Source organism: Apteryx mantelli, chromosome 16 (assembly GCF_036417845.1).
Source record: "Apteryx mantelli isolate bAptMan1 chromosome 16, bAptMan1.hap1, whole genome shotgun sequence".
Taxonomy (NCBI): domain Eukaryota; kingdom Metazoa; phylum Chordata; class Aves; order Apterygiformes; family Apterygidae; genus Apteryx; species Apteryx mantelli.
In genome coordinates this window covers 16,173,411-16,199,660 of record NC_089993.1, presented here as the reverse complement: position 1 = coordinate 16,199,660, position 26,250 = coordinate 16,173,411, and the positions used below count along the sequence as shown (strand labels likewise).

The 26,250-nt window shown below is 39.6% G+C and overlaps 1 protein-coding gene across 1 annotated transcript in view; it reads left to right on the top strand.

Moving 5' to 3' along the window:
• MAD1L1 (mitotic arrest deficient 1 like 1) overlaps positions 1 to 26,250 on the top strand; it is a 383,289-nt gene that overhangs the window by 20,065 nt on the left and 336,974 nt on the right. Inside the window, exon 10 of the mRNA XM_067306376.1 lies at positions 20,044 to 20,130. Coding sequence (XP_067162477.1) covers positions 20,044 to 20,130 — 87 coding nt within the window. The remainder of the gene's footprint in view (positions 1 to 20,043; positions 20,131 to 26,250) is intronic.

Here is a 26,250-nt window from a genome sequence, read left to right as displayed (position 1 = left end):
TGCACCTTTATCATTAGATCATGGAGTACCAAGATGGATTGCGCCAAACTAACATAACAGCTTTCTTTGCCTAGAAAATTGGTTCTCTTATCAAAGAAAACACAATAGATCTTATTTAACTGAACATCAGTAAAACATTTGATCAAGAGAACTAACTACTTGGGAAAGTATAAACCAGGTGGGAGAAGATGGAAATTATAGAAGAATCATAAGGTGCATAAGGAGTTGTTTAAGCAAGGATAGTTTTAGTAATGTTGAAAAGGAAATGGGAGGATAAATAGAATTCCTCAAAGATTAGCCCTAGAATATACTTTATTTAATATTTTCAGTAGTAATTTTGGTGCAAAAAGTTGGTGTGTGCTGATTAAAAACTTGACTAATGATGCTGAGTTCAGGGGACTCATAAATGCATGAAAGCTGGATATGCAGAACTGAATGACCCTAAGGATTGGAATAAAGTGGGACAAAATTCAGTGATACAAAACACAAGGCTGCCTGTACTTGGGAGCCGAATACAAACTTTAAAATGTAGCACATCCAGTGGAAATCACTAGAAGGACAAGAACTGTGCTACTTGTTTATGGCAGGCTGGCTATTAATTCTCGCACATGGGATGTACCAGGAGAAAAGCTTCTGCAGAGAAGAAAATGTGCAAGTGCCTCTGTCGGTGGCCTGGGAGACACTTCTTGGGATTCTTGTCTCTAGCGGTGGAGAAAGATTAGTTGAAATTAAATGCAGAAAAGGGTTGCTGGTAGGAGTTGGAGAGCCTCTTAAACCAGTGGTGGCTAGGAGGACTGGCCTGTTCTTCTAGTGAAGCTGGCAGGTGATATAATTTCTGCCTAGAAATAGAAATGGTGGAGGGGAGGGGAAGGAAAGGGGGATCAATACCAGGGCGGAAAAAAAAAACTATACTAAAGGCTAACATTGGCATTTAGATCAACTGGCTCTAACCTTGCCATGAATACAGCTAGAAGGAGGTACTAAACCTGTAGAAAGACTAAGTTTTGAATGAAGCTTCCAGTGGGGTCAAAAGTATAAAAACTACTGCTTCGAAGAGGAAGCTCCATAAGGTTAGGAAAGAGATCACTGGAGTTCATAACTGCAAGGGGCTAGACATGACTTAAGCTAGATATTCTTTTCAGTCCTACATTTATATGACTACATATGTACAATGAGTAGGGAAGGGAATGGGCTCAGGAATGTGAAGGATGGAGCAGTAATTTTTAGTTTGGAATTGCAGGCATTCTTTAATACTGGAGCATGGGAAGCTGCAGTTGGGAGAGAGGATGTTTTAATAATAGAATTAGGCCATGTCTATCTTTCTGCTGTGACGCTCTTCCTGCACAACAAGCGGCACTGATGTGGACAGGAACCTGAACTGTGAGAACAGCTAAGCTTTGCTCGTGTTGAGAAATATACACTTTACTGGAAAATATGAGGCGAACTATTAAAAACAGTTTAACTGCAAGCGTAGATAAGACCCAACTATGATCTGCATCATTTGACAAGCTTTTCCGAGCCTAGTTGATGCAGGTTATCTTGATGGCATATTAAAAATAATTATTGCTGGTTAGTACTTAACGTCGTCAGTGCCTAGAGCAAAGATTCATACTTCTAAAGACCCTATTTCTATCATTTGCTTTTGTCTTGTCATCAGTGCAGGTGGGAGTTCTCTACTGGATCAGCCAGAAAAGTTTTAATTTTCTGTTTTAATTGTACTTATATGGTAGCTAGCACAGCAACATCAGAATGGGGAGGCAGAAGATTGAAAATGTATGAATATTTAAACTGTTTGGTTTTTCAGCATCTTTAAAATGCTCCTAGCTCTGACAAGCTAGCTTAAATGCCATGTAATACTATTATATAAGCCCTGTCCTTAAGCTAAAATCTTTCCTCCCTTGGGACCTCTTTGCCAGTGAATGTTTTTGATCAAAGCATCTCTTTACCTGGGCTGTATTTGCTTTCTTCACAAGCTGTGTTATTAAAGGAATATGCTTGTAGATAAATATTTGCATATGCATCGTTGTTTGGAGAGAAAAAAATTAATGTGGCTTCCAGTAGCAAAAATACAGCATGATATATTCAAACATTTGTTAAAGGAGCTTAGCGAACCTGAAATATTAGTGCAGTGGAAGATCAAAGTGGTTTGTGCCTCAAGGTTCCCTCAAACTAGTTGTGTTTACACAAGTGTTTTGTTATTTTAAAATAAATTACAGCACACAAATTGCCATGTTGGATCAGATTACTTACTAATCCATATCTGATCCAGTGTCAGAGACAATCGAATTCTGGTCTAGATAAGAGGATTCAGAATAACTTGCAAGACACGAAGAAGACTTTCAGTATGAAAGTTTGTTAACTCTCATCAGATTGATTATGCTTGACTGTATAACCCATCTTACTTGGCCCCCTGCCTTTTTTTTTTTTTTTTTGTGAAAACTCTTGCAAATGAAAGACATTGTACATTAGGTGCATGGAATAAATAGAAGAATGTTTTACTTTGTTATAAGTTATGAGTTATAACTCCTTCAGTTATAATCTATCTTACTTGAAACAATAAGTAACAAAGGTGTAAACCCTTGCACAGATAGAAATGCGATTCTTAAATTGCTACCGTTCCTGTAAATGATGCCTTTTTCTCTTGTGGATTTGTTTGAGGAGTCAAAATCAAAAACGCGTATTTTGTCTTAACCTTGTGATCTGATTTTTCTGTGTGGCTGCTCCACCCAGTGTTTTTTGGTGCCTGTGTACTCTGCTGTTAAGTGCGTTATGCGGCTTTGTGGGCTTGTGTGTCTGTTCTCCCGGAACCGATGAGGAAGAATCATAGGCTGGAAAGAGCAGCCTGAAGTGAGCTGCCTGAATGAGCCCAGACCCTGAGCTAGGCCATCCAGAGAACGGGACCTGTGAAAACTGGAAAGATTTATATTTTGAAAGCAAAGATGGGAGGTGATAGGGCCCCAGTAGATCTGTGTTCAATAAAAACTTGAAATAGTTTCTGGAAGTAATTTTTTAAGGGCTGACTTGGGCAGCTGAAATCAAGTCTTCAGCGCTGCTGTTTTCAAATGAGGCTTTTTGTGGACTTAGGGTGCTTAAAAGCATGTAGAAAATGGAGCCAGGCCTTCTCAACGGGAGGAAAACGAAAGCTGCCCACTGCTTGTTGTAGCCAAGTCAGCTGAGAGAGGTGGAAATATATGGAGCCTTCCCTCCATCCCTGCCACTGGCCTATAATGCAGGGAGCAAACTGATTAAACTTTCTTTGCAAGTTCTAGTGTGGTGTGTGTGCTGGTTTTTTTTTGTTGTTTGTTGTGGGTTTTTTTTTTTGTTTTTTTTCCCTCCTGTGGCTGCTGAGGCGCTAAAATGTTCTGTGCATATTCTGGTCATCTCTTGGCAGTGAAGTATTTCTTATAACAGTCATGTCCGTTGAGAATGGCATTCTTGCAAGAGGACCATCCACTTTGGAACAGCGCATTCGAAACCTCTGTGCATTGAAACATCTCTCACCTTTTACTGCCTCTTGCTATAAAGCAAAAGAGGATCTGTCAGAGCTCTGATCTTCCAGTGTAGGTGCAGTTTTAGCCTTCTTAGAAGTGTCTTTACTGATCTTGAGCATCTCTTCTCCCCTTTTTGGCTCCATCTTTACCCAGTCTTTTTCTCTGTGTTATTCTTAACTCTCTTGTCAGCAGACTTCCTATGCCTCTTTGGGAGGGTAATGGGCAACTATTACAAGAATCACTTTCTAGCGTAGGTTATTCTTGCTGGAATTGCTTTTGAATTCTAGTTACTTGTTTAAACTCTGTTGCAGAGATATTCTGATACAAATAGTAGGCTGAGCTCTCTGGAAGAGTATGAAGGGAAGCTCTATCTATTGGGTAGGAACAAATATGAAATACTGGATTTTCCTGAGTTATATCCTGTGGCCAAGTTAAATATATTCTGCTTTAATGAAGCAATTGTTCTTTCTGTAGTATACAACAAGTTGTTCAGTAAGGGCTTGATATCCTGCTCAGTTTTTTTTAGGAGGGCATGTATGGGGATATCAGGGTTGCTGTCTTTGACTGTGAATGTGTTCAATATCAATTTCCTCAGTTAGAGAAGTCAGCTATTCATCAGTCAGTTGGCCTGGACAATTTTCAGCTTTGCTTCACAGCTCTGTTATTGGCTCAGTTTGGAAGATGATGCTTTAATGTAGTTATGAATTTTTTCACTCAGTTTTGCTAGTATGTTTGAAAATAGCACTTCTGTCTTTGTGCTCTTTATATTCCCAGAGTTAAAGCTTTGTGGTTTCAGGTGGTTTTCTGAAAACTTAGCAGCCAGGGTTCATGGCATCAAGCCCATTTTGTGACAAGCCTTTCATTTAGGTCTGATGGTTTCCAGTGTCACTCTGGCAAAGACATCTTCTGCCTTCTGGATAGCTGGTCCATTTGTCAAGGTGACAGAACACCTATCAACTTGCCTGGCTGCAAGTAGCTGGCATAGGGAAATGCAGTTGGCACTTTTTAATAATGGATATATTTGGAAGGCTGGTAGAGAGGAAGAGTGGAAAAGTGCTCTAAATTTGCTTTTTCTTCCAATTGGGTAGACACAGGTCTTGGAAAATAATGTGTATTCCTGCCAATATAGCTTATGATGGCTGCTCTGCTATTTCTCAACAGCAGTCTTTTTGGCTGTTGTTAAATATTTAAAACAGTAGCTTTATTTCTAAGATATTTTACTGTTTCCTGTATCCTGTACTGTTCTCTTCAGCCGTGGTGCGTCTGTGTGAGTGGAGTTTGGAGGATACCAGTTAAACCCCTATCTTTGCTTTAGAGTCAACCATTCTGTTTTATAATCATGTGTTGTTTAAGTATTTGACATAAGTGACTTTCATGGACAGTCTCTAGTACCATGTGATGATGCTGGCACTTAGTGTCAGACATATCTGGTAGTGCACAGCATTAAAAGATTAAGATTTTAAGATGGTGGTGTGTTTAAGATATCATGTGTACATTTCTAATGCTATGCCTTTTATGATCTATGTGAGGAAATACTCCATTTTAGAGATAGTTAAGCAAATGCTTAACAGTATACATCTTCTAAGTCCTGTATAAGGTTGAAGGACCTGACTGTGCAAGCTATAGGGAGGCAAAGCTAAGGTCATTTGCAATCTTAACTGTGTATGTGCCTGATTTCTGAGCATTTAACTACACAGTGTTAATATTTTTCTTAAGGTATATTTTCGGTATTTGTGTAACCCCGTGCATTTGTGATGATTCACAAGAAAGCATAAGAGAAATTCCCTGTGCTAAAGAGCTTATACAAACAAAATGTGAGGGAGAGAGGATAAGGTGAGGGAGCTAGAAGAGATTATTAGTGACAAGCAAGATGGGGATGAATCGATAAGAGAAATGAGGTCAAGAGGAAGCGAGGTGGTGCTTGGTGGATTGAAAATGGGCACTTTTCCAGAAGGAAGGAGCAGTATGAAGGAGACATGAAGATGGGGGGCAATAAGGGAAAAATAAGGACAAGGTAATGGAATAGGGCTAGTGAACAAGGGATAGCGAATAGAAACTTGTTAAAGATTATGTACTAACTTGTTTCAGGTAACTCTCTTCCTTCTTCCCACTACAAATTATTTGGACATTTCGATTCTGAAGGGCCACAAGGCAGTTACCAAAGTTTTAAAACTCATTTCTGTCCATGGCTATCGTTAGGGAGAAAGGGCTGCTTCTAGTATTAAGTTGGGATTCAGATCTATGGTATGAGGACCAATTCACTGCATGGATTTTCACGGAGTGACAAGAATCTTGCTAACCCCCTCAAATACATGTGGGTTTTCATAGCTCTGAGTTGTCCCTTGCTAGATTGTTTCTAAACCTTTTCTGGACTTGTCGATTTGGAATCGTTAGATCTGTACATGTCCCCTGCGTTTTCTGTCCTTTTGGGCTAGGAGAGTTAAAGGGACTTTGCTGGAACCAGAAGGGAATAACTACTCTCTTCTCCTCCGCACACTGCTGCGTTTGTTGGAGGTACCTTGAGGCCCAGGTTGTCTTGCTGTTGTGGAAGAGCTGCGGTTTCCTTCTGCCTGAACAATGAACTTTGTAGCTGTTTGTACAGTAATGAGCTGCTTTTGTTTCCTTCAGAAACGTGCTCCGCTGTCTGGAGCGTTTCCATTTACAGACAACCCTTGCCAAATTAATTTTATTTAATTATCTCCAGGGCTAAGCTTGAATACATTTTGTGTTAAATTCGCTGTTTCTCCCTCTTCTGAACGAAATGGACTTAATATCCTTGTTAAAATCTGATTAAAACTAAAATTGAGTTTTTTGAAGTCTGATTATCCCATGAAATGGAATTTTTAAACCTAATTATGAATGGATTTGCATACATTTTTAGCACCATTGAAAAGAAAGTTGAAATAAATTTATTAATGAAATCCTCTTCTGCTGTCTCTTTGGGCCATGACGACTGCAGGGGAGTAGGGGAGGAGGAGAGAAGGAGAGACTAAAAACTCATCCTCTTTTGAAATATACCCTTTCCCCCTCCCCAACTATTTCCAGAGCTGGTTTGACCCAGTCTCATTTTTATTCCTGTCTGCCACACAGCCAATTTAGGTAATTGATGGCCTTTTGGAGACTAACTACACAGTTGAGCTGGTTTCACATATTCAAAGCCTCTGTGCTCTCTGAAGGGTGGATCTTGGAGGGCACCATTTGTTTCAACTGTTATGTTCTCCCCTTCTTTTCTGAAGTAGCCCTGATACAAAATCGATTGGGAGCTCTTGTTTCTCCTTTCTGAGAAACCGTACGTTTGAGCAATTATTTTAAACCTGATAAAAATAGTTTTACACAGGCTCTGTGCACATGGGAATTGTGATTGTTGATGTACTTCCCTGGGTTTGAAACACAAAATTTTCTTTGCAGAAAATATCTTTGTAGGGAATATTTGAATCTCTCACTACAGTGGTTGTGCCTGCTCCCCCAGGATTTTGCCTACAGTGCTGAATGAGAAAGGGAGGGCTGGTGGAGAACACATCTGCTTGTCTGACTTTGGCCTTTCAGGGTAGGTGTGGAGGGGAACCGGATGCCTGGGCAGAGCGGTGTTGGTTTCACATGGAGGCTCATACTGCTGAACCTTTCTCTGTGTTTCTCCCGTTGGTTGAAAAGATCATCTCCTTACAAGGCTGACCTTAAAAAGATGTGGCATCTTGTTGGTCGGTGTCCTTTATCCTCTTACTTAGGCCTAGAAAGAGCCCTCTGTACTGGATAAGCATTAGTTATAAAAATTTTAAGTGTCTTCTCTCACTGTCTTAGGCTGTGTGCAGATTTTTTTTCTGTCAAAAACTACAAGTCTGGTAGGAAAAAGGTGTTGCTGGAGCTCAGAAATCCTGGACTTGATACCTCACTCTGCAAAGAGTAAAAGTTCTGCATGTAGCCAAGTGTTCTTTAAGCATTTGCATTTCCAAAGTTACTTTTGAGCTGGGGGGACTTGCTTTCCATATGCCTTTGTGTTTTCTTTTTAATCCTGACTTTGCAAAGATTGCGTATGAAAACACTGTGGAGGTATCAAGTTCTAAAAGAAATGTGTAGTTCTATCACTTTTTGAGATGCTCCTGAAGTGGGGAGTTTTGTGAGGGAAGCAATGATTCAGCAAAGGAGGATTTTGCTGAGATTGGAGAATGTTTTTAGCTGGCAAAGGCTCAGGCAAAGGCTCAGGTTATAAACCAGAATTGTTGAAGTCAGTTAAAGTTTTTCTCCATGAAGTAACAGCAAAACTTGAGAATTCATACAAGCTGTGAAGAAAGAAGCTAGTTGAAGTAGCTGTGCCCCAGTGATTTAAAATTATCTCGTGGTTGTTTTTGTTTGTATTTGTTCACTGCATCTCTTGTGCAAAGTAGACACCTTCAGCATTGGATTTACATTATATATATTGTGTAATTAGGACTCCCATTCAGAGATGCATTATAAATGCTTTGCAGTAGCTCTCCAGCCAAGCTCGAGTGGAATCTGAGGAGTTGGGAGTATTGGATGCACCTTGTCTCAGGCTGTTGTATAAACCTGCAATCACCCCAGCCATGAGCAGGATCAGGAAGCTGCGTAATCTTGGAGAGGGCTAGTAGGGGAAGATCTCCAGTGGGATAGACATTGAGAAGAATCCCAGAAGGGATTTTTTAAACACTGTTGTTTGGGTGGTTCCGCAATGTCCTTTCACCAAAGACAGAGTAATTGGTTGCGGGTAGACCTCTATGCTGCGATGCACAGCATGCGGAAATAAGCTCTGGAAGGTAAATGTGTGTGCAAGAGAGGGTGGAAAATGGTGTCAAGCAATGATGTTAGCTTGTTTCTCGTTATCAAGAGACTAGGTAGCTCTCTTTTTCTTCTGTGAATACATTTCAAATGTTAGAAAGTGTAGATTGTTTAAATTTATTAGTGCCTCCCCTAGTAGCTTCAGGCATTGAAAGAGACAAACTTTATTATAGCAGTAAGCCAAGATGGTGTCAAAGTGCTTGCGACACCAATCCAGTCCTTATCTTAATCCCAGTCACAGAAGCCTGTGGCAAAGACACAGGGAAATCATAATTGCTTTTGGCTGCTCTGAACCTTGTGCTTGATGCAGGCAGCTGAGCTGATGTACTGGTTTGTCAGAGAGTGAGCTGGCAAAAGGAGAACAGTAATTGCTGAAATGCCACTGTTTACATCTTTAATGCGATTACACTCCAGCAGTTGCACTTTCTATGAACGAGTCTTTAAGTCTGCTTCTATTTCCTTCTGACATGAATTATTCATTATTTATGGATGATGGTGATTGGGGTTTGGCTTTCACTGGCAGTTTTATTATATCCACTTAGCACTGACTGCTTTGGCATGCTCTAAGACTCAGTTATTTTCCCTGTATGGGAAAATATGTCCATCATTCTTCTTAGTGTTAAAACTTTGAGTATGTAATCCAACTCTATTTTGGGGGATGAGAGTCTGTGTTGTTGTTTTTTTTTTTTTTTTTTTTTGGTGGGGAGCATAGGAAGAGATTTTATTTAGATCAGTGCATATTGCCAAGGCTGAGGGCAACTGCTTCATTGGTGCTGTATGTCAAAGGACTTGGATTTGAGGTTCTTCCTATGGGCAGCTTGGGAGATTTGGATGTTGAGGAAAGAAAGCAGAATTTCAAAATGAAGTGTCCTCTAGTGAGAGTAGTTTTGAGAGTTTGATTTATAAACTGCATTGAAAATTTGTACCATCTCTGCTTGGCTGTACTGTTGGGGTGTCAGCACCCCTGTAACAACAGGGAGACTCTTGGGGTTCTGCCCTTCTGGTCTAATGCTGTGATCCATCTGCTTTGTGGTGGGACCACTACGTTCAGGCCTGGGTACGTTTCTGGTTGTTAGTGGATGCCTGGAGCTGATGTGTTAATAGGCTTCCATAAAACTTTCCATCAGAAATGTTATTTGTCCTTCACTTTGAATATTAAATTTTTAGAAACTTTCAAAAAAAAAAAAAAGTATGAGAGTATATTACTCCATTTGTTTAAAGTTCTGAAAGCTTTTTTAGCTAAACAGTTCAAAGAGCGCATCTCACTAATCAGAGGAATATTCTTGTGTCCCTGGGGTGGTCGTAGTGTTTTAATTGGAACTCGAGCTTCTTTGAAGTCCTTTTTAATCCTCCCTGAGCTGGGGGAGAGGGTTTGAAGGCAGCACTGTAAATCTGAAATTTCTTCGTTTTATTTACATGTGTCTGGGGACGTGTGTAATTCATTTTCCTGAAGTTAAGCTCACTTGCTGGCTTGTGGACAGCTGAGTGAGAACTGTGCTTCATTAAGTGGGAGGCATGAGACAGATGGTAGGGGGTTACAGAGAGTAAAGCTCATATGCTCGCGAATTTGTTAAAATCGGTACCTGAGCAGCAGGCTCTGCATGGTAAGTGAGCTCAGTGGGAAGAGTTGGGAAGTGATGCGATACCTGAACATGAGTCTAAGACCAAGCAAAAAGCCACAGTGATGGTGGAGAATTTAAACTCATGTCTCAGAATTAACTTACTAGTCTGGCACTCGTAAATATAGTGCTATGTAGTGGTATTTGACTGCTTTGCTATAAGATAAGAAACCAAAGATTTGGGGGTATGATTCTTGTGGTTAGTAACTTCAAATGTTCTTTACATGAATGCGAGGTTGGATTTTGTTATATTGGAGTTGAATTGTAGGGTTTTTTGGGTTCCCATACTCAGATTACTCAGGCTCTCTGTGCCTTAGACTCTGTAAAATTTAGGCCTTTCTTGACTCTGGTTTGATAGCAGAAATCTGTTCTTATCCTGAAGTACATATGCATGTGATGTATCCACCACTAATGGAGCCTCAGTTATAGTTGACACCTCTTTGTGCTCTCTTAATACCAATATCTTGTAGCAATATATTGCTACTGACCATGCAAGCACTTTCCTTAACCATTTTCGACTTTATTTGTTCCACTATTGGTTTCTGTGATAAAGATAAGTGGTTTTGGGCCATGTGTTTTCTGCACTTCTGTAATGTTTTTTAACCTCCCCCATTTGCTGAAACCAGCATGTTTCAATTTCTGCTTCTGCCAGAGGTGAGACGTCTGTGGTGAAAAGCTTTGAAATAATCTTTGCTTGAGTTGAGATAGTTTTTAATTAATGGAAACAACAGGCTTAAACCCCAGTTTTCTGTCTAAAAGGAAGAACCTAGCATTCCAGTTGAACATCTAAGTGGTATGCTTTTCATTCTTTCTAGAACTGTTGTCATAAATTTGCCTGTGACTGAAGTTATTGGATGATATATATACATAAGTTATTTATAACTGGATTTATATATATAAATAATATATATACACACACATATAAAATAATATATATGTTAAAAAAATCCAGTTACAAATAACTTTTATTGTAGTTTAAAGTTGCAGTTTGAAGTGGCCATTCCTGCTGTGAAAGTGAAGAGGTATGTGATTGTAATCAAATCTGAATAAGAATAACATATAGGATCACTTTATATAAATCACTTTATATAAAAAGCAGCTGAAAATATGATCTAGATTCTTGCAAGGACTTGCAGACAATCATTAATAGTATTTCCTCTTGCTCAAGATTAGGGATTTTATGCTACTGCTGGCTGATATTTTTCAGCTGATAGGAATCTAGCAAAAAAGACATTGAAAAGAATACAAGAACTTCAATAAGTTGATATCCTTGAAGGATTATCTCAGACAAGTATCAAAAAACAAGATCATCAGTTTTGTGAAATCTATAAAATGGTCAAATATATATCAAATATACGTACTTTGCCAGTACCCAATCCTAGTTACAGTATTTTACTCCCCTTGCTATCAGATAGTAGCCCTGGTTATCTGTACAAATTATGGATGGTAAAGGTTGTGCCAGAAAGGTATGTGCTTTGGTTTTTTGTTTTTTGAAAGGAATCTTATGTCTTGTGTTTTTTAGGGCTGATATGATTTATGGATATTTCCTAGGATTCTTTAAACCAATTAGGACAAGTGCCCTAAAATGCAATCAGGCTTTGACAGTTTCAGTTGCTGTCAGAGCAGTAGTTTCCATATACACTACTCAATGCTGAAATAAAAAAAATCTTTTCAGTATCAGATCAATGGAACGATCATCATTCAGTGCTCTGATTCTTTTTTTTTTATGACAGGACAGAGTAAAATGTCTTCAAATGTCTTAAAAATGCCACTGCAGGATGGAACCAGCAGAGGTTCAAAAACATTTTCTGAGTCTTTCTTGCACAATCTGTTTGCATGAACATTCTTGCCTAATTTGAATGTTAAAGAGTTAAGTTCTCTAGGCGAGATCCTTCCATTGTAACCAGTAATCCCTACTGGTTCTCCGGTTAGTGAGGAGCAGGTCTCTGAACTAGTTTCTTCCATTGACATGAAGTCTAGCAAGAGAGGCTTGCGACTGATCATTTGGAAGTTTCATTTATTACTTTCATTTTGGCTGTCAGGACACTTTCCTAACCTCAGATAATCCCGGCAGTAGGCCTGGAATCTCCTTCAGGAATGCTAATGATCCTCTGTGCAATGATATCCCATTGAAAGTTACGTCTGTCTAGTTAGAGTTTGCTTCCAGCTAGCATATCTTTGTATTTGTCTGAGGCTTTCAGGTATTATTATTATTATTATTTTTTGCTTAAAACTTCTTACAATTATCCAAATGTCTGAAAATGTGCTTTTTTAGGGTACCCATGTGAATAGCATAAATAATTTGTGTTCTGCTTCAATTCTGTTGTTTAGATTATTATTATTATTTTTTTTTTTGTGAAGCCTCATTTTTTTCCTAGCAAATAGTTAATCCTGTTGCCCTCTCTGCTACATCTCTGGGTTGTCACAAAGATTGTTCTGTCTCCTGAGGTGACAAATGGAAACTCTAGGAAAAACTACCCTAGTTATGACTCCCTAAAATAACTTATTTTATGCATTTCATCACATTATTTTTCCTTTTGCTGTTTTTTTCCCCTCAAATTAACTAAGTTCATGATGGAGTAGAAGATTTAAAACAGTTTTTGCTTCTGCTGCAGTAAAATAAAATATTGCATTATTAATTGTGTTTACATTTTGTGTTTGAGATCTTAAGGGCAATAGGTACAAAATTATACAGTAAAAGAATTTTCTTTCAAAATCATCATGAACATGGAATTAGGTGCACTAAATTAAATTGCAGATTGAGGGGAAAAAATTTGCTTCTTTCATTGTAAAGACATGCTGATATCTGCTAGCATTTGAGCAGCAACAGCCATTTTTGAAAATCCTTTGTGATTCCTTTCAGTTTTACTACTTATGTTCTATTGGCGGTAGATAGCTAAAACATCTGCTTTAAATGTTTAAAACTTTTTGTGTTTGATCTATAACCTCTGTTCATTTTTCTGAAAAGTTAAGAAAAAAACCTGTTGTCCTCATAAGTCGTCATTGAGTCTTCAATAGTACAAGGCTGTAATTTGGTTTAGAATTTCAAATGGATTGTGAATGAATCCCTAGCTGCTTAAGGATTGCTCTCTTCAAAATAGTGGTGGGTGCGCCTTTCTCTTCCTCCCTAAATTAAAAAAACAGAATTGTGATGAGTCCTGGTCACAATTAGAAGAGATGGGATTGGAGAATAGTTCTGGACAGTGCTGCGTAACTTGAAGAATGATGCTGCTATTGTAGGAGTTCTCTGTCACTAAAGACCAAGGATTTTCCTCAGTTTTTTTAAGTAACAGTTTTACGTGCATCCTACCAACCAATGGTTTGAAAGCACTTCAAAGATACTAGGTCTATGGCTTAGTAAGTGTAATAAGTTTGTCGTGCTCCCTTGATAATCTCCAAAAGGAAAAACCTTAGGAACTGTTTGTTTTCCTATATTGGAAAAATATAGGATACAGAACACTTGATAGACAATGCAAGAAACAGAGCATATTTGCAAAGCTATTAAGTTGATTATTGTTGCCTTATGAGCTGTTGCATTTTAATCCTAATTAGAGTTCTTCTGTGTCATAACACAGTTGAAACGTGATGTCTCTTCCTTTTTCTCTTTTGGGGTAATGCATAGCAATGCATGCTACATGCATGCTGCAAGGACGAATTGATCTGTATTGTAATACTAAAAAGACTCTTTTTTTTGGTTTTAACTCTGGAGAGAGTCAACCCAAAGCCCAGGATGTGACAAACTATACTTTTGATTGTTTTGTCAACGCCAAGCATAAGTAAGAGTTCTAGAACTGATAATATATTTTTCATTATCTATGCTACGATTAGCTTTTGTGCAAAAAAATCAAAGAATGGCAGATGAAGAGGCTGGAGAGCAAAGCGTGTTTTGCTCCAGTCATACCAATAGGTCAGCCTTGTGCTGTAGTGTGAAACAGCAGAGCAATTAAAGGACGTCTCTGTGGGTTAGCAGCAGTACAAATTGAGCTTGTATGTGGATGTACTTGTCATTAGTAGGAGCTCATGATAACTTATTCTGTTCTCCTAGTTAACTCTCTGTTTCCCTTGCTGCGTATGTACTTTTCTTTGAGGTAATGCACCTTTTCTCTGTTTGAAGCTTAGGTTAGTTTTGACTCTTAATGAAGTCTAGTCTTGACAGTGCTAAAAGAAATTGTTGAGAGGTGGCGTTCATCCACTCAAAAATTGAAACGATGATGTGATGGTGGATCTCTTAAAACACAGCCTGGATTTCTCACCGCCTCTGAGAGCCAGCCTGACAGTTCATGCGTCTCGCACTCGAGCCTCCTTTCGTTTTACCCATGTGGCTGGTGTTACCTGACTCTCAGACTGTAGCACTGTAAGCTCAATGAGAGCTCGAGGATATGTTTTGATGAAAAGACAGCTGAGCCCGTTAACAGCTTCTTGCTGAAAGGGGTAATTTCAGCAAGCTGAATCAGACCTTTAGTGGCAGAAAATGAACCAAGCAAAACCAGTGATTGTCCCTTCAGCGACAACAGGCATTTAGACTGGCTCAGCTGCTCTCCCGAATTGCACCCGGAGAAGAGGAGCCTGGAAGTCTACAACGGCGGTTTGTGTGAAGCTGGATCTCTTTTGGAAAGGCAAAGCTCTCTGGCCTTGCTGTGTAAATAACTTTTGCATGTGCTCCAGCACTTTCTTATTGAACTCTAGAAAATTGCTTTTGTTTCACCAAAAATCATGTCTCTCAAAAATCATGTCATGTGATGCAATATGCCATAACCTGACTTCTGGGTGAAGATTAAAAAATCCCTGACTATTTTCATCTTAACTTCCAAATCTCATTATCAACAAGTTTGATACTGCTATGTATAACATCCCCTCTCCCTGAGGTCTCTAAAGCCTTTCACTTGCAAGGTTAAATTGAATTCTGCAATGTGTGCACTTCCCGCGTTTCGGTTGTCTGTTCTGCGCTTGCTATTAGCGCAGGGGTGGGGATGGGGAAGAAGATTGGCATGTTAAAATGGCAGCCAAGTGGTTAGATTTTTCCAAAATTAATTTTGTCTTCTTGAACTCCTAAATATATCTTTAAAGAAGAAATTGAACTTGAAAGATTATTTGTTGTGATGCCATATTGATAGCTTTGGGAGGAAAAGAACCTTTTTTATTAAAACCACAAAAGTCTATTGACTGGAATCTAAGATAGTTATGTCATTATTTTTCCTCTTCAAATTATGGCTTGATTGGATTAATTGATAACTTTGCAGTTGTTTTAAGAGACATATCAATTATTTGTCTTTGGTATTGTCAAGATGCTTACACACACTAAAAATGCTTTCTTTCAAATGAGTTGTTCTGCTTCAGGGGTGTTAATGTGGACCTTTTTTTGGTAAGGAGCAATTGAATTTGTTGATTCTGTCTGCACACAAATATGAGATTTATTTTCTAAAGGAAAGGGGACTCAGAAGTTGAGATATTGCCAGTTGCTTTCTCTTTACACTTCAGATTTCTTCTTTTTGCTTTGTTTTTGACATAGAATATTGAGCTTGAAATTTATTAGAGAAATAGCATAAGATATACCTTAGTGTGTTTTTTCTTTTTTTTTTGCCAGCTTTTGGTGCCTTAATTTGAATGAATAAAGGTAAATGATTGCTCTTCAAAACATTTTTAATTAAAGTGTCACCACACACTGAATGTGTCCTAATTGCGTAGGAAATAAGAAGAATTGGATTATTTTTGTGAACAGTGTGCGTAGCAGCTTCCTGACCGTTTGGCTTGCTGCGACGCAGGCAGCAGTAGAAGGGGGCAGCGCAGCCATTAACAGGTTGGCAGTTTGGTGCAGGTGTCTGGCCGGGAGCCCGGGGGGACCTTCAGCTCAGGAAGAAGCGCCACGGTGAGACTCGAACTCCCAGGCCCGGGCACCAGGTTTCAGCGGGGATATTCCCCTTTAGTCTTGTAAAGGGGAGTGACCAAATTAAAGACCTTATGTTGTGATATTTTGGAAAGTCCGCATGTACCGTTGTGATTATTGCTGTGTGCCCTCCAGCCTTGAAGGATGAGTCGTCACAGGAACCGAGCTGCTTCTGGACTCGCTGGTGAAGCATAAGAACCAGGCAGGGGTCCTGCAGACCGGAGGCACAGGAGTTAAAGCGGTGGTGTAGCTTGCTATGCCAAAAGGCTGTCTGGGGAACTGCCTTCAAATGTACGTGAAGAAACTATTGCAGATGCTCCATGGTCTTTCTAATCACACAGAAATACTTAAAACAACTCAGCTGCCTTTCCAGAATTCCTCTCTTTGTCATGTTATTGTTCTGTGTATGTTCTTCAGGTGCTTTTGCCTTCCAGCCTAAAGAGAAGCCGAAATTCTTGTTTAAAAATAGAGAAGGCCCTTTTTGGAGAGAGGAGACTTTCTAAATCTTTTTGTGTTTCTGCACATCATACAGAAGCAGATAAGGGACAAACTCTGGATTTTACATTTTTGTGAGGCTGCCTCCCCCAAAAAAAGGAGGGGGGGGATTTTTTGGATTGAAGAGGGAGAGAGAAGCAGATGTGTCCTCCCTTTCTACGCTTGGTTCTCGTTAACAAACACTTCAGTAAAGGCTTCTATTTCTGGTCTTTGTCAGCTAATTACGCTCAAATCTAAAACAGTTTGTGGATCCACCTAAAATGCTGTGCCAAAAATCTGGGAATGTTCCATTTCAATTTAATATGACTTAGTTGAGACAGACAAATCTCTGTGTGTCTTTGTATATTTGTACTGAGTTAAAACTATATAGAAATGTGCTAGTTCAGAGACTTTCAAAAGTAGGTGATTCTGAGCAATTTAGTATTATGTGTGTGTCATTAGATCGGTAGTTTCAAACAAATTTTTTTTAGAAAACGGAGTTGTTTGAGTACTTGTTTTTTCTATTTAGTCTTTTGTCTTGCAGATCCATAGCTAAAAATTAATGTCAAAGATCTCTTCCTTTGCTGTAAATTTTGAAATGTTTTATAGAAGCAATGAGATGTTGACATTCTAATAAATTATAAATTTTTTAAAAAATCCATTTTTTACTTTTCCTTTAAAAATTCTCAGCTGCTTACTGAGTCTTGGTTTAATGTTACTTCAACAGCTAATTCTAAGTGCCTGACTGTCAGAGTTTATAATGGAATGCTAATAGGTCCTTAACTAAGACAGCACAACCAAGCATTCTAGCAAATGTCTATGAAATGCCAGTTTTGTGCATTTAAAAAAAAAAAAAAAAAAGGCATAAGCTATTTTTCATGTTAAGTTATAAAATGTGCCAGTGGGGGCTTGAAACTCATTGCGTGAAGCCAAATGACTTGGATGGGCATCCCATTAAGTTAATTTTTCCCTTCATTTAGGTTTTCATTACTCTTAAATTGCTCTTTTTCAAATTATGTGCACTTCAAAGGAAGTCAAAGAGCTTTGTTGAACAGTAATTTTGTCCCTCTTCAGCCTTACTCTGCTCCTAAGCTTTGCTGGACTAATTTGCACCTTTAGGGCAAAAAACCTTTTTTCCAAATTAGTATTAAATGCTCACCTGATTGTTTGGTTGTTCCCAGATCCTGGAAAGGAAGATTTTGCTTAAGGGTTGTTGTAGAAGGAAATAGGGTCTCGGGGTGGGCTGGTGGGAGACAGAAAGAAGGTTCTAGTTTTACCCAGCAGAGAGGAGCTGGAGTTCAGTGATTCATCTTGATTCACGCTTTGGAAGCCACTTCTTATTGTTCGCTCTTCATGTTATCTTTATCATTACATACCATATGACTCAGTTTTAATAACATCCTGCTCTTGAATCTTCATGTATGTGTGTAGTTTCTTATAGAGGATTTTGCACAGCTGATGCAAACATAGGTTCTTTTTTGTTATTATTATTTTTTCTGTGGTTCCATGGGCTCCATCAGCACGTGGCAAAGGAAGCTGCCCACAGGTTTGCGGGGTATATCCTGGCAGCACATGAAGTGGCTTCTCTCAAGCAAGTTCTCGGTATGCTCATGGGAGGGCAGAGTTTCAAACTTCCCTCGATGAGCAGTGGTGATTCGAGCAGCCTTGGGGAGCTATAGTGGCAAACATATTCTCTGATAGCAGAGTTATTGGCTTTTAATACCAGTTTTGATATCATCTGTTTAATAGGAAAAGAATGGAACTTTAGCAAAGTTTATGTACAACTAACCCATCAGACAAAGGTTCTTAAGGCTGGAACATGTTAAGTGACTGTTGGGATGCTGACAAATGTATCTCTTTATGCGCCGTCGTTTTCAGAAACTTCTGAAAGGAGGTGGCTGTTTACAGCATTGAGGGCTGGCTGATGTTTGTCGTGGTTGGGGAGCTTGACCAGTTCTCTGCAATTCGAAAGCTGATCTGATTTAATTTCATTGTGCATGCAGTGGCGTTTCTCTACTTGGAACTGAAGAAGCTTGACTTTTGCCAAACTGTGTGCGACTGGGGTGAGATGTAGACGTCTCAGTAAAGGTATATGATAGCAGAGGGCATGCGAGGGAAGTCTGTGTCTCTGAGCATGTGACATGATTTAGTTTTACAGAAAGCTAACTCTTCTTCAGCAGGGGTTGATACCCGTTGGCTTTGTTTCCTGTTACATCCATGCTACTCCACTTTTTTAAAAAGTATCTAACGCCAATAAAACATCCTCCAAAAATAAGTACAAACCTAAAGCTGCCAACTGCTGAAACTGAGATTGGAAGCTGATTGTTGATGTGAATTGCCCAACAGATGAGGAGGATTGTTTTTTATTGGAAATCGGTCAGTAACTATCATTACTAGAAATCTGTGGCTTTTGTAATACCATCTCATTTCACTATTGGATTAATTTCAGCTCTCTTTCTCGGTGCTAATACACTATGGTACAGATTTCTGAGAATCTGAGAATAAAGTTGAGGCAAATATACTTTTTTGCCCATGTAAAAATCTGTGCAATTATTTCATTGATGCAGGGTCTAAACAGTTCTGTTGGGGAGAGGCACTCAACATGGCAAGAGATGTGCCTGATACTAGCCTTGTGATAAATTTGTTATATTTGGGTGAATTATGAGCTGCATTTTTCAGAGCCTTGTTAACTTGGCAGCTAAATTCTCCAAAGATTGTCCATGTTGAAATCAGGTTTAAGATGAGAATTCATTTGGGGTTTTCTATAAGCTGCCTTCATCTAGACCTGAACCTCTTTTACACTTGTGATTTAAAGAGAGGTCTCTGAAGAGGACAACCATCTCCCTGCAGAGACTGTTGATGCGGGTTAGTGGTTTCTGGGACTGCCAAAGTAGAGTTATCTTGATTCCATTCCACTAGTTTTCAGGATTAGTTACCAGCCTTGATGGAAAGTAAATCTGCTCCTGACATCTGCAGGATGGTTGCTAAGGGATCTATAGATACCTTTGACAGGAAAACTACGATCAGAGTGGTGTTCAGAGTGGTATCCAGAGCTGATGGATCTTTTTTCAGTGGCCCCATAGTCACTGTTTGTATGAAGGACTCCAAAATCAACACACTGGTACAGAACACTGCAGTTGTCTGGACGCAGCACTCTGCGTGCCCATGGTAAGGCTGAGCCTGTGCACTGTCACAGGTTGTTCATCAGCGCCAGAGCTGTTGGACTGTAGAGCCTACGTGTACATTTACTTCACTGTTGTCGTACCCTCTTGGTAGCGATCCTGTGATGGTGGCTGTACTGAGGCTCCGTAGTTGAATGGCAGTTGGAATAACACTGGGCCTGCTCATCCCTGCGTATTTGTGCTGAGTGCTAGGAAGGGGAGGAGATTGCGAACTATCCTTATGTATAAGTTTAAAAAAAGTTGTCTTCAAGCTGTCTGTTCAGCAGGTATGAATGTTTATGTATGCTGCTTACTTTGAAGAATTTGTTTGGTCTTGCTGACACTAAGGCTTTAGAGTTGGTTTATGGGTTGCAGCAAATAGTGATGAGATGCTGTATGCTGTAATCACCATCCAACCCACAGCAAAGGCTTTAATAAAATAGGCTTTTATGTATGCCGGACAGGATGCAACCCTGTGTTGTTCTAAGGGACTGCAACAGCTTTGGCCTGGTGCAGTTGCTTTGTCTGCTGCTTTGTGAGGCCTTTTTTGTGGTCGTGTATGGAGCATAATCTTTCAACCACTGATTTTTATTAAAAGTTTCAATTTTGTTTTATTTGCTTAGGACACCTGATGATCTCTCAAGGCAAATTGTGGCACTGCAACAAAGGGAGCTTGTGCTGAAAGAGCAGAACTCTACCATCACAAACAGGTAAGTGATGCCAACAGTGGATGTACAGCAAGATGCTGTCATATTAAAGTATATGGAAAGAAATAAGGACTGCAGCCTGACAGGATGGCTCTTTAGATTTCCCTGCTGTTCCAAGGAGCCTTCTGTACTATCACTGCCTTTTCCATATTGATGATCAGTTTTTGCTTGCTTAAATCCTTGCAGGAAGAAAAAGATGAAGAACTGTGGGAGGATGCGGTGAACAGTTTATGCAGCTTTATTTTATGAGCTGAAATGTTTGCAAGGGAAAGTAAGCTGCTTTCCCAGACCATCTCCTGTGGAAAGGGAATATCAAAGCAAAATGTGTAAAATAGACATCAGGGTGTGGGAGGGGAGTAAGAGCCCTCAGAACTGTGATTTGGCTTGTGAGAGGACCAGTTTGTATAGATGGGGGGAAAGTATATTTGCAGTTTCAGTGGTAAAGTACTGTTAGACTTTGGGAGGAGCAGTCTGTTTATATAGAGCAGGGTATGTATTTGGAACTGGCTAGATTCTGGTACAACTAAAGGGTGTCTAAGCTTTTGCCCTGGTGTGGGAGTGAATATCTCATAAGGGAAATGAATTTGTCTGCCAGAGCTTAACTTTCCAGACTGCATTGGGTACATGTAGGATTTCTTAACGCAGTTGCATATTGTGCCAGACAGTGCTTCTCATCCTCGGTGCGCATATTCTTGTTTCCCACACTGTTTTATTTCCTTGCATTAGGAAAAGGTTATCTGTTCCTCTTAAAAGCAATACCTCTATCTTCCAAAAAGGCTTTTTGCATTGCCAGGGTGTTAGCTGACTTCTCTAAGCAACAGAAATGTGCAGCATTTCCACCTCTGGTATAAACATGTTGAATGCAAAGCAGTCAAATACTGTGTAATTCAGCATTGCTTAAGCCTTAGTTTATCTTGCGCTGCATTTGCTAATGTGTCTCCTGAGGTACGTGGTAGATTTGGTTCAAGAGATGAGTCTTCTGTGGGCTCCGCCTTACCAATGACGGGCAGAAGTCAAGCTGGGTGTTTAAAGCTTGGGGTTTGCTGCTACTATTAGTGAAACAGTTTAGTCAGTTGTAAAATTGTCAGCCGAGTGTAAATTCCCATGAGTGCAGCCAGCTAAATTGTTTTGTGTTTTTTGTGAAGAAGTTTAAAGGGGGGGAAAAAAATACCAGCAATATAAAAAAGACATTTCATTTATTAAAAATAAACCAAGCAAACCCCCAAACCCACAATTGATCAAATGACCAATAAAAGGATGGTGGTAATGTTTAACAGTTATTGATTTTGGGGTTTTGCAGGCTGCCTCTCACAGCCTGTTGCAGAAATGCTTTTGCTGAATTTATTAATAGCCAGGGGGAGTCGTCTGTTGAAAAAGCAGCCTTTTGGTAGTGCCTGTTTCTGCTGGATGTAATTGTGCCAATCTAGTTTAAAAATAAAAACATGATTAAGATTACTTTTTGATTTCAAGTGAAATGGGCTGTAAAGCTGTTTAATTTAAAATTCTAACATTTTCTTGATGCAATGCTGTGTGTGTCATTTCCAAAACTGACAATTTCAGCTTTCTTCTGTCACATACCTTATTCTGTCTTAAGATGTAGGCAATAAGATACATTTTTAAAACCTTCCATTACAGATTATTTGAAAGTTCCCGGGAGAAAGTCTTGAGCCTTTGGAAATAAAACCTTGTTAAGGAAGCAAATCTAATTTTCTCTTTTTCTTTGAATGACATCCCGATTCAGCTGATGGTCTTCTCTTTTGTTTCATAATAGTGTTGAAAATGGTCTGTGTATTACAGTGACTTAATATGTGATTATGACTCCCTCTAGTGATTGAGCCCAGCAGCTATTCAGCTTTCTATTGTTTTTCAGCTACAAGTTCTTTTGCCCTTAGTGAAAATGTCTTTTGTCTTCAGTGCTGTTGGTCCTAGGCTTGATTTCTGAAGTTGGTGGTTATGTGTGTATAGAGCTATGTGCAGTACAAAAATAAAAGAATTTTTGCCTACTGTAAGAAGCTTGGCTTGATTTTCTTCGTTAAAGGTAATGGTTGGTAGATACTTAAGAGAACATCACCAAAAGTTGGCTTCTGAATCTGGTTTTGGGCAGTGAAGTAGAGAATCATGGATAGTCCTGGCTTACCTGTGGCCACAGTGCAAAATCTAGTGTTTAGTAGGAGAGGTTGGTGTGGGGTGTTAAAGCTAGTCTGTGCTAGCTGGGTCTGCCTGTGGTTCTCTCCTCCAGACAAGGCCCAGGAGAGGGATGGGGTGTCTAAGGCTGTATTAGCTCATTAGCAAACTTTCACCGTGCCTATGACCCTCTCCCTCAAATGGCCAGTGTGTGTATTTATTCAGTCTCTATACAATGAATGTACTTTGGGTCATCACTGGGCTTTTAAACCTAGGGGAAGGAGTGCCCGAAGGGCTTTTTGCAAGCTGAGTCTTCTTTCTCCCTGTCTTTACGCTGCAGTCGGATTGTTGTCTAGTGACGGTGAGGGATATTTGCCAGTTACTGCTTGTCTTGCAACCTGACAAATAGTCCCAGTTTCTTTTTGATGAGGGGAGGCGCTTGCTAGTGAAACAGGAGCTAATTGCTAATGTAGCAGAATATGAACAGGACTTGGCTCCAGAAAACAAACTCGGCATGAGATGGCGCAAGGGAACTATTTGCTACATGAGGTCCCATCCGTTTCTGTAAAACTGGAGAGCAGATTTAGCTCAGCTGCTTCTCAGTGTACTTTAGGTGATCTGGAGAGGAGGGTTTTGGGGTACAAATACACTGGTAACAATGTTTTGCAAATGGCATATGGCCTCACTAAACTGACTAAACCCATTTGGTCTCATACTTTTAAACTACTTCCCATTTATTATTATATGCTTCTGTAGTGCCAATGTTTCCATTATTAAAAAGCAATAAAAGGTCATTGCACCACAAAAAGGTTATGTTACAACTCAGCCTTTGCATTGATTTCTTCCCCCCCGCCCCATTTTGTTTTTTGGGTTTCGAAGCACAGTCGGTGTTTGTGTAACATGTGCAATTGCCAGTGTTTCAAGGCCTCCCAGAGATCAAATGATGATGCATATCATGTTTGCTGTATTACTCAGATTAGATGCTTTTAGGCACAGAACCACAGGACTGAATTTCCTGAACAGTGGGTTTAAATCAATTTCTTTTAACAGTGATTGTTTATACGTTTGAGTTGTGTAGGCTCCCTTGGAGCTTGCTCTGCTTGCTAGGGAGGAAAGCCTTCCCGTGGTGCTACGTGGGGAAGAGAGAGAGGGTCACTCTTCCACTGAACACAGCAGCAGCAGCAATTTACCCCTCCTCTCCCCAACATCAGTATTGCTGAGTAATGTAGCTGAAAGCACCATTAATACCGCCTGATGGAATCTCACTGCTGTTTTGGAGTGTATTGCTACAAGTTGTGTAAATAGAGTAAATTATACTTCCAGTAGTAACAGCTGGAAGTGTCGTGGAGCTCTGTAACTGTAGAATAAAGATAACAATCCAAAGGTTTAAAGGCCTTAAAGGCTTAGGGCCGCTTTGATAGCTTGAAGTGTGCCTGCTCTGGTGCTTAGGAGAAGTTAATGAAGGCAAGGTGTTTAATTAGTGGGTCAGTTTAACTACACAGTCACTGCAACACCCTTCATTAGTTTCACACTCTGGGGGAAAAATGTGTGTAATGTTATAGGCATGCTAGATTGAACTATTCTTTTTCGGGGAGAGATGATAGTTGTAACTTGTATTACGGAGAGTCTGCAAAAAAGGCTACAGGCTTTTGTCTTGCAAAAAAAAGATGTAGTAGTGATACTAATGTGTTTGTTTTATATTTTTAGTAAGAAAAGTTGCATGTTTGTTTGTTTTTTTTCAACATCCTGTCTGGATATTTGAAGTCTCTGGAGAAATTTTCTGAAACAAATTACATGGCAAAGCATTCCAGAATTTGAAACGTGAGGGAGAACTTTCCTCCTTATCACTGTGGTCCTTTGAGGTGGCTAAGCATGATGGAATGACACTGCTTACGGTTTGAGTTGGGTATCCTCCCTATTGTGGGTCTTTGCTTTGACTCTGAAAGGCAGGCTATGAAAAAAATACTTTTTGGTGAGCTGTTGTCTGGCTGCTCATGATCTCTCCCAGTGTGATCACTGCTTTTGTTCTACTTTTGCTCTTGTTGTCTGTGTGTAATACCAGTCTTGGACTGCTGAGGTATCTTGTGGAAACTCAAGTGCAAGGAAACACATTGGTAAAGGTAGTACCTTGAGCAGAATGAAGAGAGAAAGAAAAATGGAAGGGATCTTGGAGCAGATAGCTTATTCCTGTCACCTAGTGTCAGAAACCTAGCTGTGAGTTTTGACATATAGTTTCATATGTGAAAAGGGATACTTAGAATATGGTGGTGAAAATATTTTCCTTTTCCAAGTGCTTAGAGTTCTGTTCAGAGATGTGGTTGTTTACCACCTTTGTTCATCTAAATCAGGTAAAGCTGACTTAACCCAAACAACCTGCTATGTGCGTTATCTCTTAAAAATGAAATAAAACCCAAAGGATTGAGGGCTGGGGAACACAGATTGCAAACTGAACAGAAAATGCTTTTGAATTAGGCAGTGGGGATTTTTTTTTTTTTTTTAACAAAATAAATGAGTGATAATAAGCTTGGAGCTGTCCATCTCCACAAGTGCTGTTAGCTCAGAAGTGTCATAAATCCATTGCCCATCTCCTCTCTTCCTTGCATGTCCCAAAGAGCGTCAGTCACAAATATAAATGGAGCCTGTCAGACTTTCTCCCCTAATCTTCTGGAAAGTTGGATGGAAGTTTAATTACAGTGAAATATCTTTTATCTGACAGAGAGAGAAGTGCTGGCTTTTCAATAGATTTTTATGATTTATTTTGTGTTCAAAAGAAGCACTTAATGTGTAATATAGGACAAGGTAGGGATTTTTTTCTCCTGTGCATCTATATAGCACACTGCACCTTGATTTATATGTGGAGGTGTGTGTATGTACCTAATACCAGACAAATGTTTGTTCACAGCACTTCAGGGCAGTATTAACTGCTGGCAGGTTCTACATTCGTTTATAGAGTAATTTTATGAAAAAAAAGACTACTAGGTAATGCTAAATCCATTCTTTTCTTCAAAATTTCTTTTGTGCATTTTTTTGTACCAGAAAGTAGTTGATAGTGTCCCATGAAATGACCAATCTACTCTTTCCAAATAAACATCCAGATTGTAAGCTTTCAGGGCAGTGTGTGGGTTATTCATGACTATAGGTCAGTAGAAATAAAGCTTTTCTAATTTTCTTCTGCCATACAGTACTCCCTAACAGAAAATAGGAAGGCAAAAAATAACTTAGCCAAGACATTGACTTTTGCTTCCAATTCTAAAAAACATGGGATGTTGCCCAGATCTTTGCTTTTCATGATTGTGGCATTTTTTAGTCTGATTTCCTGGGGAAGTGTGGCTTATGTTACCACGCTTTGCTTGTGTAAGTAGATGAGTTTGCCTACTCTAAACTTTTGAATTCGCTGGTTGTCTTCAGTCAAGTTTGGTAGATGTTAGCGCGCTCAAAAATAACAAATTCCAGCAAGCTTAATGAAAACAGGGCATCTGGCTACAGGGGAGAAATCCTATTGTTGCAACTTGAGCTCATCCCCGTTAGGTATCAGAGGATCCTGCAAGCAAAAGAGCCTCTTAAATGTCACATTGACAAAAAGGCTCCTATCAGAAATCATGCATCCTTAGACACCGCTCACCCAGCCTGATAGCGAGTGAATGCTATTCTGATGCCACAGGAGCGTCACAGTCTGTAATTTATGCTCTACCAGATTCTCTAGAGGCTCAGCGGTATGATGGCATTCGGTGTGATACTGTTGTTGGTATGGGTATTGTTTTCATCCTGTTGGTATGAAAAAGGGAAGTCTACCTGAGTCAATATTCACCATTTGAGAGAAAAATCCGTAGGAAACCAGGCTGCTTTATTTCCAGGACTCATGGAACCAGCTATTCTTTTGCCCTTCTTGTTCCGTTTCAGAGAATACATAGAGAAAACCTAAAGAACAATTTACATTGGACAGACACAGCTATGCTTATGCCATCTTTTCGGCTTGGGCCTCTGTGGAAACTGAAGAGC